The 21,831-nt window shown below is 38.4% G+C and overlaps 1 protein-coding gene across 6 annotated transcripts in view; it reads right to left on the bottom strand.

The window, feature by feature from the left end:
- Positions 1–21,831, bottom strand: part of SYTL4 (synaptotagmin like 4) — a 107,899-nt gene that overhangs the window by 18,024 nt on the left and 68,044 nt on the right. For 3 of the 6 annotated variants that reach the window (XM_044234782.1, XM_044234781.1, XM_044234783.1), the window contains exons 2-5: positions 10,659–10,836; positions 10,214–10,429; positions 9,969–10,078; positions 9,635–9,737 (exon numbers count right to left, since the gene is read on the bottom strand). In XM_044234782.1, the coding sequence (XP_044090717.1) occupies positions 9,635–9,737; positions 9,969–10,078; positions 10,214–10,429; positions 10,659–10,768 (539 nt within the window). In that variant the 5' untranslated portion in view covers positions 10,769–10,836. Of the gene's footprint in view, positions 1–9,634; positions 9,738–9,968; positions 10,079–10,213; positions 10,470–10,658; positions 10,837–16,962; positions 17,040–21,831 lie in introns of all 6 variants that reach the window. The other 3 variants (XR_006382423.1, XM_044234779.1, XM_044234784.1) reach the window with 2 other exon arrangements.

Raw genomic sequence — 21,831 nt, 5'->3', positions numbered from 1 at the left:
GTATGTTTCAAAGACCATATTCAGAAGACTAGAATTCTTTCTCAGCTTTACAGATGACCCTGGACATTCAATACAGCAGTCCTCATTGCTAAAAAGAAGGAGACCATTCCTGGACCTCAAGGAATTTGTGAGAGCAGTAAGAAAAAGGAAAAAATCATTCTTCCTCAAGAATCTCAACTAATTTCACTTGGCTTCCGGGACACAACACTCTCCTGGTCCTCTGACCTTGCTGCTGTCCCCTTAGGTTCATTTGCTGGTCGTTCAGCTCCTAAACCTCCAATTTTCTGATTGTGTTCAGGCCTATTCCTTAGGCTGCTTCTCGTCACTATCTAGAATTATCCCTAAATGATCTCATATAGTTTCATGGCTTTAAATATCTTCTATAAACCAATAACTCCTAAATTTATCTCTCATTCAAACACCAGGCTTGGATTTCCAGCAGCCTACTTAACATCCCTACTTGGATGTTTCAGACACAGCAAATGTAAGACTAAGGTCCTAATCCTCCCCAAAACTGTTCTTCCATCAATTTCATCGAATTACAACTTCCTCCTTTCATTTTTCTTGTTCAAAAATCTTAACAGTTTCCCTTAACTCCCCTCATTCTCTCACAGTACAAATCCAATCTATTGGCAAATACTGTTGGCTCTGCCTTCAATTATGTCTAGAATCTGACCAGTTCTTAGCCCCTCCACTGCCATTACTCTGGTCCAAACCACAATCAACTAGCTACTGGTCATGATATGGTCACAACAGCCTCCTGACTGAACTCCCTACTTTTACCCTGTCCCTACACAATCTATCCTCAATAGGATAGTCAAAATATAAATCCAGGGGCTTTTAAAATATAAACCCGGGGGCTCTTCAAGGAGCCTGCTTCTCCCTCTGCCTGCCACTCCCCCCTGCTTGTGCTCTCTCTCTGACAAAAAATAATAATAATAAATAAAATCTTTAAAATAAATAAATTTTTAAAATAAAATATAACTCCAGAATAGAATTACCATATGACCCAGCAATACCACTTCTAGGTATATACCCAAGAGAACTGAAAACATGTGTCTACACAAAAACTTGTACATGAATGTTTAGACCAGCATTGTTCACAATAGCCAAAAGGCAGAAACAGTCTAAATGTCTACCAATGGAGGAATGGATAAACAAAACGTGGTATATCCATATAATGAGATATTCCTGTCAATAAAAAGAAATAAAGTTATGTTCCACACTACAACATGGATGAAACTTGAAAACATTACACGAGGTGAAAAAAGCAAGACATATTTTATATGGCTCCATTTATATGAAATACCTAGAGTAGGCAAACCTGCAGAGAGACAGAAAGCAGACTGGGGACTGGAGGAACGGGGAGCAACTTCTTAATGGGTACAGGGTTTCTTTCTATAGTGATGAAAATGTTCTGAAGTTAAACCATGGCGATGGTTGCACCACATTCTGAAAGTACTAAAAGCCACCGGGTGGTGTGCCTTAAAATTGCAAAAATGATGAATGGTACATTATGTGATTTTTACCTCAATTTAACAATAGAAAAAAAAATATATATATATATATCTTGCCACTCAGAGTGAAAGACAGAGTCCTTACGAGTGCCAAAAAAGTCCTTCATGATCTGCTTCTCAGCCTTTTTCATTCCCCCAGATGCTTCCCACCTGCTTCTCATCCTTGCTGTCCTCATCTCCTGCCACTCACCATCTTGCTCACTCGGTTCCATATTACACAAACACGCCAAATACAAACTCACCTTAGGCTCTTTATATTTTCTGCTTTCTCTGCCCACAATGCTTTTCCCCCAGGTGGGTTTGCTCCCTTATTTGCTGCATGTCTTTGCTCAGATATCACCATATTATTAAGACTTTTCCCTAAGTAAAACAGCACACATACACAACATGTTTTCCTGGCACTCCCTATCCCTTTAGCCCACTTCATTTTCTCCATAGCACTTGTCAACATCTGATTTGATATATTCATTTGAATATTGTCTGTGTCTCCCCATCCCCAAATCTAAGCTTCTCAAGCAAGGGACTTTCTTGTATTTACCAGTGTATCCCATGGCCTAAAACAGTGCCTGGCAAATAGCAGGCATTCATATACATTTGTTTAAAAAATGAGTGAACTATAGGGTGCCCGGGTGGCTCTGTGGGTTAAGCCACTGCCTTCAGCTCGGGTCATGATCTCAGGGTCCTGGGATCGAGTGCCACATCGGGCTCTCTGCTCAGCAGGGAGACTGCTTCCCCCCACCCCTGCTTGCCTCTCAGCCTACTTGTGATTTCTCTCTCTGTCAAATAAATAAAATCTTTTTAAAAAATAAAAATTAAAAATGCATGAACTAATACACGAACAAAGAACAAAGTACCCAGAAAAAAAAAGAACAAAATAACCAGAATCTATAATGTCTTAGGCAGCAAAGAATAAACTTTCCAAGTTATCACGTGATGTTTGCAATAGCTTTATGAAAACAGACAGCCCGGTTGAAATCCTAGGGCCTGTAAGAGGTAAAACGGTGGTCATTTCTTGAGAAATATTTTAGCTTTATGGTCCAAGGTACAGCAGGGAAGTTGGTTTCATTTTTACTTTAGAACTGTTCTTTTTTCCCCCTTTGCTCCAATGAATAAAGAACCCAATGCAGAACTCTTCCTCCAGAGAGGCAGTTTAACAATAGCTCATGGAGTGTGTTTTCTGCTTGTATTTTTTCCTAAAGATGAATATGTACTAATCCAGAGCTGATACAAATAACCCTAGGGCAAAAATGCAATTATTGACATCTGTGCAGTAAAAAATAGACTAAGAGATGAGAGTTCTGGGCTCTAACTATCTGTATGATCACAGGTAAATCACTTATCTGGCTTTCTTTTCTGTAAAAGGAAGAGGGCTAAATTTGATTACCTTTGAGTCTCCATAATTTTATGGCAAAGGTCATTTATGGCCATTTAATCTTCTTCCATGTTTAGGATAAATAAGTCTTCTGGGCCCAATGAGACAAGAGGTCATAGATAGCCAGAAGCAGCGGATTTCAGAAATTACATTCTGACCGATGATGTCAGATGTGTTAACCAGATTTGGGAAATAAAAGCTGTTTTTTAGCCTTATCTAAAAGGAAAAAGGGGGTCTTGTCACCTAGAACAGATGAGTCACCCACCCAAAGCTGTGTGGATAAACTCACAGTACATACACACAATGAAACACCATAAAGATAGCAAAAAGAATGAGAGAGACCCTTGGTGTGGACATGGAAAGATGTGGATATTAGATTTTTCTACAATTGTTCCTTTTACACCTTGAGTTATAACTGACATAAGTAAACTGCAAGCACTTAAGTGTGCAATTTGGTGAGTTTTAACATATACATACACTTGTGAAACCATCACAGCAATTGAGTGAATTCATCTATCACTCTCAAAGGTTTCCTCTTGCTCCTTCATATCCTTCCCCCTCTCCCTGCCTCTGTCCCCAGACAGAAAGTGCTGATCTGCATTCTGTCACTAAAATGTGGGTTGAGTTTTCTGGAATTTTATATAAATAGTATCATATAGTATGTCCTCTCTTTTGTTTGGCTTCTTTCACTCAGCATGATTATTTTGAGGTTCACCCATGTCACTGTTTGAACCAACAGTTTATTCCTTTCCATTGCTGAGTAGTATTCCACTGTATAAACGAACCACAATTTATCCCTTCACCTGTTAACAGACATTTAAGTTGTTTCCAGATTTTGACTATTGCATACAAAGCTGCCAGGAACATACAGGTCTTCACATGGACATACACTTTCGCTTCTCTTGAGTAAATACTGAGGAATGGAATGGCTGAATCACAAAATAACACATATAATTTTTTAAATTAAAAAAATTTTTTAATAAACATATAATGTATTATTAGCCCCAGGGGTACAGGTCTGTGAATCGCCAGGTTTACACACTTCATAGCACTCACCATAGCAGATACCCTCCCCCATGTCCATAACCCCACCAACCTCTCCCTACCCCCCTCCCCCAGGCAACCCTCAGTTTGCTTTGTGAGATTAAGAGTCTCTTATGTTTTGTCTCCCTCCCGATCCCATCTTGTTTCATTTATTCTTTTCCTACCCCCCAAACCCCCCACATTGAATCTCCACTTCCTCGTATCAGGGAGATCATATGATAGTTGTCTTTCTCCGATTGACTTATTTCACTAAGCATAATACCCTCCAGTTCCATCCAGGTCATTGCAAATGGCAAGATTTCATTTCTTTCGATCGCTGCATAGTATTCCATTGTATATATATACCACTTCTTCTTTATCCAGTCATCTGTTGATGGACATCTAGGTTCTTTCCATACTTTGGCTATTATGGACATTGCTGCTATAAACATTCGGGTGCATGTGCCCCTTCAGATCACTACGTTTGTTATCTTTAGGGTAAATACCCAGTAGTGTGATTGCTGGGTCGTAGGGTAGCTCTATTTTCAACTTTTTAAGGAATCTCCATGCTGTTTTCCAGAGTGATTGCACTAGCTTGCATTCCCACCAACAGTGTAGGAGGGTTCCCCTTTCTCTGCATCCTCGCCAGCATCTGTCATTTCCTGACTTGTTAATTTTAGCCATTCTGACCGGCATGAGGTGGTATCTCATTGTGGTTTTGATTTGTATTTCCCTGATGCCAAGTGATATGGAACACTTTTTCATGTGTCTGTTGGCCATCTGGATGTCTTCTTTGAAGAAATGTCTGTTCATGTCCTCTGCCCATTTCTTGATTGGATTATTTGTTCTCTGGGTGTTGAGTTTGATAAACTATAGATTTTGGATACTAGCCCTTTATCTGCAATGTCATTTGCAAATATCTTCTCCCATTCTGTCAGTTGTCTTTTGGTTTTTTTTTAACTGTTTCCTTTGCTGTGTAAAAGCTTTTGATCTTGACGAAGTCCCAATAGTTCGTTTTTTGCCCTTGCTTCCCTTGCCTTTGGTGACGTTCCTAGGAAGAAGGTGCTGCGGATGAGGTCGAAGATGTTGCTGTCTGTGTTTTCTTCAAGGATTTTGATGGATTCCTTTCTCACACTGAGGTCCTTCATCCATTTCAAGTCTATTTTTGTGTGTGGTGTAAGGAAATGGTCCAGTTTCATTTTTCTGCATGTGCCTGTCCAATTTTCCCAACACCATTTATTGAAGAGGCAAAGTAATGCAGATTTAACTAAACCACTGCTAACGTGGCTTTCAAAGGGGCTGTGCTATTGCACATTCCCACCAGCAGCATATAAGAATTTCTGGGTGGCTCAGTGGGTTAAAGCCTCTGCCTTAGGCTTGGGTCATGATCCCAGGGTCCTGGGATCAAGCCCCACATCGGGCTCTCTGCTCAGCGGGGAGCCTGCTTCCCCCCCCCCCACTCTGCCTGCCTCTCTACCTACTTGTGATCTCTGTCAAATAAATAAATAAAATCTTTTTTTAAAAAAAAAAAAGAGAAAATTCCAGTTGTTCTACGCATCCTCACCAACAATTGGTATGGTCTGTTTTTAAATTTTAGCCAGTCTAACGGGTATACAGTAGTATCTTATTATGATTTTAATTTGTATTTCCCTAATAACTAAAGATGTTGAACATCTTTTTATGTGCTTATTTGACATCTGTATATTGCCTTTAGCAAAATGTCTGTTCAGATATTTTGTCAATTTTCTAGAGGATTATCTATATTATTGAGTCTTTAAAATTCTTTCTCTTTCATTTTTTACCACTAAATATGTATACAGTATGATCCTTTTTAAAAGGAATTTAAAAATTTAAGAATCCAGGTGCCTGGGTGGCCCAGTCAGTTGGGTGTCTGCCTTCAGCTCAGGTTGTGATCTCAAGATCCTGGGATCAAGTCCCGTATCGGGCTCCCTACTCAGCAGGGAGTCTGCTTCTCCCTCTGCCTCTCTCTGTGCCCTCACTCTTTCTCTCTCACTCTCTCTCTCAAGTAAATAAATAAATCTTTTTTTAAAAATTAAAAATAAAAATTTAAGAATACAATCCATATTTGTACATTTAGACACACTGATAGTCCATACACCAAAACTAGTAATGCCTACTAACAATAATAGTCTGGGGCAGAAGCAGTGAGGTTACTGGAGACTTGTTTTATATATTTCTATATTGCTTTTCAACAATCATGTAAGATGTGATTAACTCATTTCCCTTTGGCTGAGGGAGAGTTAGGGGAAAAAATCCAAATGAAAAGCCAAAAACGTCACCAGCAGCAACCAAGTAAGTAAACCCTCAAGTTATGAAGTTCAAAAAGTCATGGCTAAGAAAACAGGAAAGATTTAGCTCAGCAAAATTCCATCTGATGTAGAGATGTGCACACAAAATGAGTGAGTAGACAGTCCTGGAATGAGTCTAGGAAAATAAAAGTTCTCAAGATTTGTAGCCCCAGGTACCACTGGAGGATCCCAACAGAGGCAGACATGACACCTGAGGTATGTCATCTCAGGGGGAGCATGGGTATGAGTTAGATGAATCATCCAGAGCTGGACTGTGTGAGCCTCGACATTTAAGGGAACTTCAGCAGACCCAAACCCAAGACCCCCAAGCTGTCTTTTGCCCTTCCCTCAGTTCCAAAAAAGAAGCATATCGAAAGGAATATTCTATTCTAAAAGTAAAGTTGGGGTAAGGAAGAGATAAACTGTCTCAAGTTTCTCAAGTGAGAAGCCTGTCAAGGAGGATTCACATACTGTATCAGAGCAAATAAAAGATACAGGCAGAACTTTCCAGGTTAGACATGAGTAAAATGAGAAGAAATGGTCTGGCAGATATATAGATATGCCATGGGGTAAAGAGAAGTAGAAATAACTCATAATAAAGGCAAAGAACTATTCTGGAGAACAATATAATCCTATGAAAATAAATAGCTTTTTTCTGAGTGCTTTATACTATATAGGAACTTAATAAAAATATAGATTTGATAAAGCCTAAGAGCTCAAACAGAAAAAATGGTAAAACAATAGAATTAGGGGAAAAAGGAAGATCGAGAGCAAAGAACAAATTAAAACCTAATCAACATAAGTCATTCTCTTTTTAAAAGATATTTATTTATTTACTTATTTGCAAGAGAGAGAGAGCAAGGTGCATGGGGTGGGGAGGAGCAGGGAGGGAGGGAAAGAATCTTGAACAGACTCTGCACTGAGCATGAAGCCCAAGGCAGGGCTTGACCTCTTGACACTGAGGTTATGAGCCTGAAATCATGACCCTGAGATCAAGATCTGAGATGAAACGAAGAGTCTGACACTTAACCAACTGAGCCCCAGATATCATAATTCATTCTAAAAGTATAGCAGATACAGCAAAAAGAAAGGGGAAAGGGGGAAGAAAGAAAATGTTTGAAAATCAAAGTAACAGCACAGAGGAAAGGGTTGGATTAATAACAGTTCATTGCTTTTACCTTTCCTTTCTCTTGCATTTGATAGTAAAAGGAAAGGACAGAAAAGGAGGATAAAGAAACAAGAAATCCAATGTTCCTAAGGTGGGAAACTTAACTAATGAAATAGAAAAAAAGTTCAGAGGATATGATACAGAAGAGTTTTCCAGCAATGAAGAAAGGACTCTTCTAGGGTACATATTACGGGGAAATGATGCAGAATGATCACCACTGAGATGTGTGCATGCGCACGCATGCAAACACACACACACACAGAGTTACCTGCAAGGGAAAAAAACAAAAGGCTAGCCAGCCTTACACTTCATCACAGTCACATTCAGTGGCAGAAGACAATGGAGTAATGTCTACAACATTCTGAGGGAAAGAAAGTGTGACCCAAGAATACACTCTCCAGCCAAGATATCACTCAAGTATAAAGTCACTAGGCAGACATTCTTAACATGAATGAGTGAAATAAATACAGCTTTTGCAAGCCCTTCTTGAAGGAACTTCTCAGTGAAAAAATGCAAACAACCAAGAAATAAATGAGAGGAAAGAAATAAGAAACATAGAGAACCCATGGTCCAAGGCCTAGTTATAAGCATACAATCCCTTTAAATATGAACTAACACTAAACAGACAGATAAAACAGATGCTTTATGTTAGCATAATAGAATGTAAATGTTACAAGTGCTGACAAGGCAAAAGTATTTGAGTAATAAAAAATGGGAGTAGGGGAAAACATTGGGAGAAGGTAGAAGAAAGCTAATCTCCTCTTTCATAGCAGAGAGTCCACTAATAATATTGAAACAGGTAGATTTTTTAAAATGACTAAATGATTGACCTAGCACTCTATTCCTAGGTATCACCTAAAAGAAATGAAAATGTTATGTCCATACAAAAACTCGTAATGGAAGTTCATAACTGCATTACTTATCATAACCAAAAAGTGAAAACAACCCAAATGTCTATCAACAGATGAATGGATAAATTAAGTGTGGTATATACATATAATAGAATATTATTAGAATATATAATATAACAGTTTGGCAATAAAAAGAAATTTTAAGTCCTGACATATGCTATAACATGGATGAACCTTGAATACATTATGTTAAGTGAGAGAAGACAGTCACAAAGGACCACATACTCTTTGATTCCATTTAAGTGAAATGTCCAGAATAAGCAAATATATAGAGATAGAAAGTAGATCAGCGATTGCTTAGGGGTAGGGAAGGGTAAGCAAGTTGGACAGAGTGATAGCTAAAGAGTACAGGGTTTCTTATTAACCTGATGAAAACTTCTAAAATCAGCTGAGCTGATGGTTGCATGGTTCTGTGAACACACTAACAACCACTGCATTATACACTATAATGGGTGAATTGTATAGTATGTGAATTATATCCCAATACGGGTGTTACCAAAAAGACACTAGGAAAAAAAATGACTAACTACTCAATGGTTTTTATTATTTTTTTTTCTTAAACTTAGAAGGGTATTAATGACTAGTATCTTTTATGGTAAAGAAACATTTGTTGAAGATGGGCAATTCTTCAATTTTATTTCTTCTGTTTTAGTCTGTTAAATTCAAGTAAAATTACATAGCGTGCTTTCAATGTATATATTATGATCCAATATTATACAAATTTTTCAGTCTATCCACCCACCCGTCCTTTTATCTATCTATGTGGACAAAAGATATCTGAAATAATTTTCACATGTGAATACTGGGCTAGTAGGAATTTGGGTGATTTGTTGCTTTATTTATTGTTTCCTTGTTTCCTGTACTGGTTCAATTTTTAATAATGAGTATGCGTAATTTTTTTCATCTTTAAATTGTTCTTAACAGAACAGAGTAAGGGTGTCTGGTTGGCTCAGTTTGTTTAGCATCTGCCTTTGACTCAGGACATGATCCCAGGGTCCTGGGATCGAGTCCCATATTGGGCTCCCTGCTCAGTGCGGCATCTGCTTTTTCTTCTCCCTTTGCCTCTCCTCCCTGCTCATGCACACCCCCCCTCAAATAAATAAATGTTTCTTTTTTTTAAAAAAAGAAAAGAGTAAATATGCCAAAATGTTAATGTTTACATGTGGGTGGTAGGATTAGGATTTTTCTCCCCTCTTTCTTTATTCTTTTCTGTGCTTTCCAAATTTTCCTGTCAATAAACAGCTATTATTTTATAAATAGAAACAAGTTTAAAATAATATTAAAATAAGTTAAAAGGATGTGTAGCATTTCTGTAAATGATTACTAGTTCTTACCTGGGTTCCTTCTGTTGCTCCTGAATGATCCTTCTTCCTGGCCAGATATCATCCATCTGTGACTGAGGAAGAAGGGACTGTCCCAGTGTCTCTCTTTTATTCACTTCAAGACAAACAAAAGCATGGCAGAGTGGTGGTGATAAGGGGGAAAGGGAAACATATCACACTTGCAGAGGGGATGACAATATAATCTTTATATTCCCCCACAGAGCCCATGAAGTGTAGATACTACCAGTAAGACTATAATAGGATTCAACATCGGGTGGTCTATCACTGAAGTCAAGCACCTCAAAACAACAACAACAACAAAAACGTTTCCAAACAGGGCCACTACCTGTAGGCTTGCGGCGCAGGGACATCCTAATTATCTCACTGCCTGTGTGGTAAGCAAAGCGATTCACTTTCTGGTCATAAAACCAGTCTCCAGTTGCCTTCTTCAGCTCTCTGGGAAAGAATAAAAGAAAGTGACAGAGGATTTTTTTTTAATGGCTCCTGTCATTCAACTAACAAAGGCCAAGGAGGGAAATTCTCCCCCACAGCTGGGGCTTCCTTTTCTCTCTCTCCATAGGTGATACTCACATTTCCTTGGTGCACACCTTGCACCTCCAGGTACCATTACTTTCCTGGATGCGGCAGTCCCGACACACCAGGTGATTACAACCCCGACAAGTGTTGGTCTTGGGAGTCAAACGGCCCAGGCTCTCCTGGCACCGGGCACAGGTCCGATCACTATAGTGTTGACTGCCCCTCTTGGCCCCTTTCCTTTTTATCTCCAGTAGCTCATTCTTCAGTCGCCTGCCAAGATCCCAGAGAGAAGCACAAGTGCATTCACAATCTGCATAGGTTGGAATGGAAAGTTATTGAGGGGTAGAGACAGTAAGACTATTGGTTCTGTGGAAGCAACAACTTCAGAGCCCAACCTGACCCAGTAAGGAATTGTAAACTGTACACAAGCTCCTCTGAAAGTCACATGGGCGGTATAAGGAAAGGTTCAGATAAAACTGGCTTTTTCTGGAACTCTTACCTGATCCTTTTCTCATCTGCTTTCCGGAGCTCCTCATCTCGTTGTAGTACACTGAGGATCAAATCCCTCTCCACCTCAGACAGAAAAGAGAGGTCAAGTATCTCTGACATGTTATTCTGTTTTTTCTTCTACTCTTCCTTCTTCAAAGCAACCAGACCAGGAGAGCCACCACAGCTACCTGAAATAAGAGAACTATTTTCACACAGGTAATTTACTCCAGAGTAGATCCACAGCCCTAGAGCCTCTTAGTAGGCTACTGTCCCCTGAAGTCAGGCTAAAAAAGACAATGTAGAAGTATCTGACCTGGGCGCCTGGGTGGCTCAGTGGGTTAAGCTGCTGCCTTCAGCTCAGGTCATGATCTCAGGGTCCTGGGATCGAGTCCCGCATTGGGCTCTCTGCTCAGCAGGGAGCCTGCTTCCTCTCTCTCTCTGCCTGCCTCTCTGCCTACTTGTGATCTCTCTCTGTCAAATAAATAAATAAAATCTTAAAAAAAAAAAGAAGTATCTGACCTATTTACCATTCCTACTCCCACCTGAATTCTGCCCTGAAAATGAGGAGGCTTTGATTTTTCAAGATGAAAAACATATTCATGACTCTGGAAAAGAGCTGAGTCTTTTCAGCATAAGCATCTTAGTCTGGAATAAGCACAGAACAGCTAAGTCAAACTTTCCTGACACCAAGTGAATTCCCAATCATCCAATTTTCAATACTTCACATGTTCTCAAGTCCCAAGTCTAATCCAAATAATCAGACAGCTGGTCTCTGTAGTGGAGAAGAAAACCACATGGGGACATCTGCCAGCTGAAGCCTATTTCTCCTTGCCGGACCAGCGTCCATGTTCTTCAGACTCAGCTTTACTCTGCACTCCTAAACTTCCATCACCTACTCTATCTCCCAAAGTTCTTATTGCTACCACTACCTAAAGAATATCTTCACACCCATTGGTTAAGCACCCACTCCGATAGGCACTGAGCAAAGTGCTAGGGTTACAGAGAAGAGTAAGACACAGCTCTTGTCCTTAAGAAGTTCACAGACTAGTAGGGGAGACAGATACATATAATACAGTATAATGCACAAAGTGCTGTCAAAGGGATAATAAATTTAATGCTATGGGAACCTAAAGAAGGAAGTAATTAATTCTACCCTGCATAGACAGAGAAGAGAAAGAGCTGTACACATGGAAGATTTTACAGAATAGGTGGATTTTTCCTTAGAAAACAGTATTTTCTTTTTCTTTCTTTCTTTCTTTTAAATTTAAATTTCTTTTAAATTTGGTGGTGGGGGGGAATGATAGGAAAGATGTTTGGGCTAAATTTTATAGCCCTCATTTTTTTTTAAAAAAATATTTTATTTACCTTTTGAGAGAGAGCACAAGCGGGGGTGGGATTGAGGGGCAGAGGGAGAGGGAGAAGCAGGCTCCCCACTGAGCAGGGAGCCTGATGCAGGGCTTGATCCCAGGTCCCTGGGATCATGACCTGAGTCAAAGGCAGCTGCTTAACCAACTGAGTCACCCAGGTGCCCCAACCGACTTCTTCTTTTTTTTTTTTTAAGATTTTACTTATTTATTTATATATTTTATATATATAAAATTTCTTTCTTTCTTTCTTTCTTTATTTATAAATATATATATTTATATATATAATTTATTTATTTATTTTTATATATTTATTTGACACACAGAGAAAGAGAGAGACAGAGAGAGAGGGAATATAAGCAGGGAGAGTAGGAGAGGGAGAAGCAGGCTTCCTGCTTTTTTTTTTTTTTTGCCCAGGAACACAGAACACGTTTAATGGGAAAAAGTAAAAATAGCTATAAGTTAATCAGACTGTTAAGATGTATCAAAAACCTACGTCCTAAAATAAATGTGGCAAATAACTTTAAAAAAAAAGAACTTATATTTAGGAAATATTTAAACAAAGCCTACATGATACATACAATTACATTAAAGATTATGGTATAACTTTGGATATTGTTATATGCTTAGCCCAGTTTCCTAAAGAGTAAGTGCATGCTTTGCCTCTAAAAACTGGAAGATGCACTATTGCCACGGGGCAAAGAAATCACAGGGGAACTGGACATTGTAAAGGCTGGAATGTAAAGGTTAAATCACATCCTTTAAATTCTAATTCCATCAGCTCTGAGTTAAGCAGGGCCTTTCCCCACAGTTATGACATGCATACATATTTGAATACAGGCACAGAAACTTGTCATTTTTATTTGGGTAACAAAGGATCTCCAAATTATATTGAAAAATAAGTCCTAATTATTATCACTCCTGTAAAAAAAATTTAGCACATTTTTCACAAATGATTTATGTAAAAGAGAAGAAAATACACATAATTTTATAATATCTTAAACTTTTTTATTCCCTACCAGAGACATTTTGTCTTCCATTTTCTTTCAGTTTTCTACAATTTCCAAGTTGCACCTGTATTTAATACTGCTTTAATCTGCTAAAGACATTAGCAGAGGACTGCTGATCTGAGGACTCTGGGATCATGACCTGAGCTGAAGGCAGACCCTTAACAAACTGAGCCACCCGGTGCCCCTATAACTCTCATTCTTAAAAATTTAAGATTTTTTGAATTATTACACAGACAATAGAAGTCCATCCAACATGTTTGTTGTTGCTTTGTTTCTGATGTTAGGAAATCACATGATCAAATCCATTTTACAGAGATCACTCTAGCTTTAGTACAAAAGATTTATTCAAAAGACAAATTGAAGTGCATTCTGAAAATATATGACATACTGTAAAATACATACATTCCTTAGCTAAGCAATACCACTTCTAAGAATCAGTAAAAATATTCATAGAAATGTGCATACAACAGTACATATACAAGAATGTTACCGCAGTATTATTTGTAAGCAAATCAAAAAAGTTCTTTGAACAAAACAATACTTCCATATAATGGCACACTATGCAACCATTAAAAAAATGTGTTAGGTCTGCATGAAAATATATCTCAGAGTGGAAAAAAAATGCATTTTCCAGACTATACTGAATGATTTCTTTGGTAAAGTATTTATCTATACATTTGTATATGTAAAGGAAAAGATCTGGAAGAAAAATCATAACCACTGGTTTCTCTTGGGGAATAGAATTGGGAGGTGGCATATTTTACTTTTTATTGTAAATGGTTATGATTTTTTTTCTACACAAAAATATCTTACTTCTAAATCCTATAAAAAGAAAATTCAAATGAGACGGGGATTATTGTAATAATCCAGACAAAAGATAATCTAGGTTTACTAAGTACACCTCAAGCCAACTTGGCAAGTCTTTTTATTTCTGTCACCCTCTGGTTTCTCATGTACAAAATGATCTATTTCACAAAGTTATCAAAAAATGAAATAATATGTGTTAAAGGGCCAATCACAACTCTTGAAACCCACTTTTGGAATACATGTACTTGCTGAATCTGCTACGGAGCAAGTGGAAACCAGGGCAGCAAGACAAAGAACAGAGTAATAAAGTTTGAGAAGCAGAACTGACAGAATGGAGTGACTAAGAGGATCTAAGAAGGCAAAGTCAAAGATGACTACATTGCATGTTTGGGTTTATCAAGGGATGGATTTGTGACAATCCTAACAGTGGTAAGAGTTATAAGAAAAGAACCATGTGTGGAAGGTAAAGCAAGAAGTTTCATTTTAGTCATACTGAGTTTGCACTACATACAGGATATCACTGTAATTAGGCCCAGAAAGTAGTTGGAGGCACAGGGCTGGTCCTCAGAAGAGGACCTGTATCTGAAAGGACAAATTTGGTAGTCACGGCTGTCAAAGAGCTCAGGGTAGACACAGTGAGAAAGGAAATGAGGATCCTATTTGCTTTTTCTGCTCTCCCTTGAAACTAGACCATAAGCCCCTTTTTACTCTTTTTTTTTTAACTGACTACCTATAGGACAATAAAAAGTATAGTTATAAGGTTTCTGAAACCTCAACAGTTTCTTGGTTATTTCTTGGTCTTTATTGAACTGTTAGATACTAAGCTTCTGGGATGCCTAGGTGGCTCAGTCAGTTAAGTGTCTGCCTTCAGCTCTGGTCATGATCGTGGGGTCCTGGGATTGGGCCCACTGTCAGGCTCCCTGCTCACCATGGAGTCTGCTTCTCCCTCTCCCCCCCACCCCCCCTGCTTGTGCATGCTCCCTCTCTCTCAAATAAATAAAATCTTAAGAAAAGATAATAAGTTTTTTTAATAGACCCTTTCAGAGATAATCTTGAGGAAGAATTCTTAGTTTTTATACCCAAGGAGAATATATATAGCCTACGAGAACAGGACTTTTTCAGTATTCTTCTATGTATCTGGCCCAGCGCCTAATGGAATATTTACCACATAGTGATCTACATGTTGCCACTATTGTTGATCATCATCGCTGTCATCACCCCACTGGTTCCATCTATTGAGAAGTGACTATAATGCCGGGCAACACAATACTTTATATATATTAACTACTTTAATCTTCATAACAACCCTAAGAATAGAATGAGGTACTACTGTTATCCTGTTATCCCCATTTTATAGATGAGGAGTCAGGAGAGGTTAGGTTAACCTGCCCAATAAAAAAGTAAATGAAGTTGCTGAGATTCAAATTCAGGCAATCTGATTCTAGAGCTAGTGCTCTACTGGCTCTGTCCAGGCAGGATCATAGCCAAAGCAATTATAAAATATTGAGCAGTGGGGTGCTTGGGTGGCTCAGTCAGTTAAGCATCTGCCTTCGGCTCAGGTCATGATCCCCGGGTCCTGGGATACAGCCCCGCATTGGGATCCCTGCTCAGTGGAAAGTCTGCTTCTCCCTCTCCCTCTGTAGAACCCCCTGCTTGTGTTCTCTCATTCTGTCAAACAAGTAAATAAAATCTTTAAAAATAAATAAATAAATAAAATATTGAACAGGGCAATCAAAAGCATTGTGCAAATGGATTCTCCTATTCGTGGTTGGGAGGGAAGCACTGGCCAAAATATCAGCCTCTCATGTATAAAACAGGTGTCACCACCTGCCTGGAAGCTAAAGACCAAGGATAGCACAGGCACACTGGAAATGAGCACAAAACCAGATTCATGGAGTGGCAGCAGAGTTCTGTGATGACACAGGCCCACTGGCACAGTAATGAGAAAAAGTTGTATCAAGAGCCAGGGAGGTAAGAACATTGTTGAGAAAATAAAGACAACATCCTAAGAAAATGGAACTGCTAATACTGTATATCTTCCCTTTTGTTTCTCACTCATGGACTTGATCCACCAGAACTGCCTCCTAAAATTTTAAATTCAAGAATCCCCATTTTCTTACCACAGCTCACTCCCACTAAACCTGTTCTTCAACCTCATGAAGACCACAGTCTCTTGAGGCCACCTTTCATTTTCTCTTGGTCTACTTGCCTCCTGCTGATCTATTTTCCTTCTCAACCCATCCTGGACTCCAAATGACTCAACATTTTAACAATTCTCACAAGTATGTCCCATATCCATGTATCTTCATCCCTCTGCTATAACTGCCCATCAAAATCTCAAACCTGTACCAATGCTATAGTCTTGCCTTGTATGTTCCTATACCCAAGTCCTACACAATGTGTGGTCTCCAACCTCAGGTGGACCTTCACTATCACCCATACGTCTTTTTACTTGCCCTGAGTTCAGTTCCTTTACCTAGTTTCTTCAGGTTCTATTTTTAAGCTTTCATTCATCTCATCCCACATTCCCACTTCCCCTTCCTCCAGGTCCTATCAGACATCCTTGTTTCACACTTGTAAAGAAAAAAAAAAAGATTTTAAAATCTATCATCCATAACTTCCTCAGCTCCCTGCCTCCTCTCTCCTATAACTTGCCAATCTGACTCCTTTCAGAAAAGCTATATCCCACCCTCACCCCACCTTTGACCATGGGTTGCTATTTCAAACACTAACCCTGTTTAGTTAAGAAACTAAAACTTTTGGGGCGCCTGGGTGGCTCAGTGGGTTAAAGCCTCTGCCTTCAGCTCAGGTCATGATCCCAGCGTCCTGGGATCGAGCCCCGCGTCGGGCTCTCTGCTCTGCGGGGAGCCTGCTTCCTCCTCTCTCTCTGCCTGCCTCTCTGCCTACTTGTGATCTCTGTCTGTCAAATAAATAAAAATCTTAAAAAAAAAAAGAAACTAAAACTTTTAGTTTTAAACTTTTAGGGAAGAAAACAGGATAAGAAAAAAAACTTCTGAGGCAAGGAGAAAAAGGAAAGCATAGGAAAAAATGAGAGAAATAACAAAAAGAAGATGGTAAAAATAAACTCTAATATATCAATAAACAAACAAAAAAATATATGAGTAAAACTCACCCATTAAAATGCAGAGGTTAACAGACCGGATAAAATTTTTTAGAATCCAGCTATGTGCCATTTTACAAGGGACACATCTAAAACATAAAAGATGAGGAAAGACTGAAAACACAAAAGATAGAAAAAGATACACCAGCTAAATGCCAACCCAAAGAAAGTTGATGTAGCTATATTAACATCTAAAAATAAAACTTCAGGACAATAAAAGCATTATAACACACAAAGAATATCAGTACATAGAGTAAATAAACCTGTATGCACTAAGTAAACACTTCCAAATATATAAAGGAAGATCAAGTATACTAGAGAGAAGCTGAAAAATCAGACATCAAAAAATGAAATATTAATATGCCTCTTTCAGTTATTGACAATATCAGCAGATAAAAAATTAGTAAATATATAGACAAGCTGAACAACAAAATAAGTTTGATTTAGTGGACATATGTAGAAATCTATATACAATTGCAAAATCACATTCCTTTCAAGCACATATGGAACATCTATCCCCCAATTTATCATGTACTAGGTTGTAATACAAGTCTCAGTAAATTTCAGAAATATATGTGAGATATATATGTACCTCACATATATTTATATATATATGAGAATATATACATATATATTCTCATGCAGATCATGGTTTCTGACCTCAGGGAAATTAAATATGAGGCTAATAACAAGAGATCATTTTTAATCCCAAAGCATTTTGGAAATTTAAAGACATTTCTGAATAACTCACAGGTCAAATGAAAATTATAACTGTACTAAATCTATCATTATATCTAAAAGAAACCTGCTGCCTGTTTTACCACCACTACCAACCCCATACCACAGAATGTATTCTAGAAATTCAAATGAGAAAATATGGAATAAAAATAATGCTTTTGTATGCAAAGGGCTTAATGGTAAATGATGGTAATGGTAAATGATATAACATGTCTTGAAAAACATAACTCGGAAAAATAATGGAGGCACAAATAAAACCAGACAGATTCGAAGTTAGGAAACCTGTGACCTTTATATATTTTCCCAGCTGATGAATCCCAGGATTTAGTGGAGAAACCAAAGCTCAGAAATACTTGTTAAGGCTTTTCACTGAAATTCAGTCACAGATGTTTAGTCAAAAGAACAAGGATTATCTACTGAAAAGACCACTGCTCAGATAACATGAGTGTCCAAACCCACGCTCTGATGGACAATTTGTTCCATGTTAGTTGTGGGGTGTCAGGACTCAGATTAAGTGTATTTTTTGAGATTTTATTTATTTATTTGACACAGAGAGAGAGACAACACAAGCAGAGGGAATGGCACAGGGAGAAGCAGACTCTGCTGAGCAGGGAACCTGGCAGGGGGCCAGATCCCAGGACCCCAGGATCATGACATGAGCTGAAGGCAGACTTTTAAATGACTGGCTACCCAGGGGCCTCTCAGATTAAATATCTTAATATTGCATGCTTGTGGGACCTCATACCCACAGGAAGTTATTTTAGAAAACATGGTTTGTTTATTTAGAAAATTACACACATTTACTGCTAAATTCAGAATAATATTGTAATGGAAATATAAAAACCAGGCAAAGCTGAAAAGTCTATCAAAATGGAAGGTTAACATACCTCTCTCAATTATATATCCAAGTGAATATATTTAAATTATACCCTAAATCTATGATTAGAAGATAATAATAATTAATAAGTGAACATTAACACTAGCAGCTAGTTTTCATGAAGGGGCAGGGAGAGCTTTCCCAAGTTATTTTAAATTCTGAAGACCAGTTATAAAAACAAAACCTGGGTCAAACTCATAGGTAGCATGGAATGCTGAATATAGTGGTGTAAGACAAACTTGGGTTCAAATCTTAGCTTTGCTATTTATTAGTTATATGACCTTGGACAAGGACCCAAAGTATTTTTTTAAAATTATGAAAAATATAGAAAGCCTTAGAAGAATAGTATTTAAAAAAATCATTGTTGGTGTTCCCCAAATGGAAACTGATATGAATCAGAAAAATACCAAATAATGTCCCTGCACCAGGCAGCAAATAAACAGGTTTCTCTGTGTTTAATTTGTTGGGCACCTTGGTCCCTCTCCCTCGCCCCAACATATGGTGCATATTCAAACTAGAAACTTCTACCATACATAAACTCCTTGGAGGAAAGCACTGCATCTGAACTTCATACCCCCAGGAACTTATTTAGCACAGTGTCTGATACACAGTATAAATTCAATAAATGTTTACTGAGTGTTTTTGCCCTGAATTCTACTTATATTTATATGTTTAAATTTAACTCATGGAAACTGAAGAGCAGCAATAGAGCTGAGAGAAATGTAGTTTTGCTTTCCTGAAGCTGTATGGTGTCGTGGTTAAGGGCACAGACTCTGGAGCCAGACTGCCTGTGAGAAGATTTATACTGTTACATGTCAGATTCTGTATACAGTTGAATGTAGATAAGCAAAACTGATATGGCTAATATAAGAGATGTGATGGTGTCTACATTTTTGAAAGGAGAGAATTGAAACTGGGCTACAAATTAACATTGGTAATGAAAATTTGGGATTTTAGAATGTCAGTGGACTTCTAATTCTAGCTAAGATGGGGTAACAAAAAATGGATTTCCATCTTGCCTGAAAGAAGCCACTGCCCCCAAATGGATAAAATACATGAAGCAGCAGTGTTTGCAAGACACTGAACATCAGGCAATGAAGAACTGTGATCCCTGAGAGATAATAAACAAACAGGGTGAGACCTCGGATTTTCCAGGCTCACGGTCTTGAGACACTTTTCAGACTATGGTGCAGGGAACAGGAATGTAGGCAGAACCTGCCGAACTTGAGCTGAGGTGACAGAGCTGACAGTCTGGGAAAACGCAGGTGGTTAAACTACATAGGAGAGAATACCTGTGAAAGCTTCACACAGATCTTTGGAGGAGCTGCCAAGGGTCTCCCTTGAGTATTCAGCATAGCACTGATCAGAGCATGGCATGCCTGTGATGAAATTACCCAAGGTCAAGGACAGAACCAACTGGGCCAGGAGCAGTGACTGTTCCACCAGCCAAATTGGAAAACCTCATGATTCACAGGGCATGGGGAAAAGTACTCAGAAGGGTCTTGCTTCCATAATGAGGATGAATTAGCCCTAGACTGTGTACTGGTCCAGTCCTGCCTAACATAACTAAACAAAACAGCCTGAAAGGATCAATCTGTTTCCAATTAACTTAAGTGAATCCCAGAACAGAGCTCAAGTGTATTTGTAGTAATATAAAAGATATGCAGCACCCAGCAAAGTAAAATTCAAATTAACAGTATTGATTTGTAACAACATGGATGAACCTAGAGGGTATTATGCTAAATGAAATAAGTCAGACAGGGAAAGGCAAATACTATATGATTTCATTCTAATGTGGAATCTAAAAACACGAAACAAATGAACAACCGAACAAAAACAGAAACAAAATCATAAGTACTGAGAACAAACTGGTGGTTGGCAGAGAGGAGGAGGGTGGGAGAATGGGTAAATAGGTGAAGGGGAGTGGGAGATACAGGTACATTTGAGGTGAGCTCAACACAGCATAACATACAGAGTTACCAAATCATCACAGTGCAAACCTAAAATTAATATGACATTACGTGTCAACTATATTTCAGTTAAAAAAATTGACAGGCATGCAAAAAAGCAAGAAAATACAGTTCATAATGAGGAGACAAATCAAAAACTGACTTAAGAACGGACAGAAAGGTCAGAATTAGCAAAAAAATCATTTAAAGAGTCATTTTAACTGTATTCTATTTTTTAAAAGTTAAAGACATAGATGATATTAAAGAAAAATACCCAATTCAAACCTAGAGGTAAAAATGACAATGTCTGAGATGGGAAGTATACAATATGGGATTAACAGCAGATTACACATTGTAATAGAAAAGATTACTGAATGTGAAGACATTGCAATAGAAACTATCCAAATGAAATGGTAAGACAAAAGGCTTTAAAAAACAGAGCATTAATGAACTGTAGAACAACTTTAAGCTGGTCAACGTACATGTAATTGGAGTCACCAAAGGAAATGAGGACACTGAAAATTTTTTTGAGGAAACAGTGGCCAAAATGTTCCTAAATTTCATGAACACTAGAAAATCAGATAGAAAAAACTCAATAAGCTTCATGCAAAAGAAATATAAAGAAAACTATACCATATGGCACACCACAGTCAAACTTTTTAAAAACCAGAGATATTGAGAATATCTTCAAGGCTGGAGGCAGGGGGTACATGTTACACACAGAGAAACAAAGACAATGATGAAAGGAAATTTATTATTGGATACCATGAAATGAGAAGACAGTGGAACGTCTCTAAAATACTAAAAGGATAAAAACCTGTTAACCTAGAATTCCAAAGCCAGTGAAATGCATCCAAAAAACAAAGGTGAAATAAGCCTTTTTCAAACATGCAAGAGTTGAAAGAATTAATTGCCAGTAGACCTGTGCTATAAAAATTGTTAAAGTCTTTTGGGCAGAAGAAAAATAATCTATTTTTAAAGATTTATTTAACTTATTTATTTGATAGACAGAGATCACAAGCAGGCAGAGAGGCAGGTAGAGAGAGAGGGGGAAGCAGTCTCCCACTGAGCAGAGAGCCCGATACGGGTCTCGATCCCAGGACTCTGGGATCATGACCTGAGCTGAAGGCAGAGGCCTTAGCCCACTGAGCCACCTAGGTGCCCCCAGAAGAAAAATAATCTAAATAAAAATATGGGTCTAGGGGCGCCTGGGTGGCTTAGTCAGTTAAGCATCTGACTCTTGATTTCGGCTCAGATTGTGATCTCAGGGTGGTGAGATTGGGCTTGGTGTCAGGCTCATGCACTGGGTGTGAAGGC

This window comes from Neovison vison, chromosome X (assembly GCF_020171115.1).
Source record: "Neovison vison isolate M4711 chromosome X, ASM_NN_V1, whole genome shotgun sequence".
Lineage (NCBI taxonomy): Eukaryota > Metazoa > Chordata > Mammalia > Carnivora > Mustelidae > Neogale > Neogale vison.
This window is presented reverse-complemented; position numbering and strand designations above follow the sequence as displayed.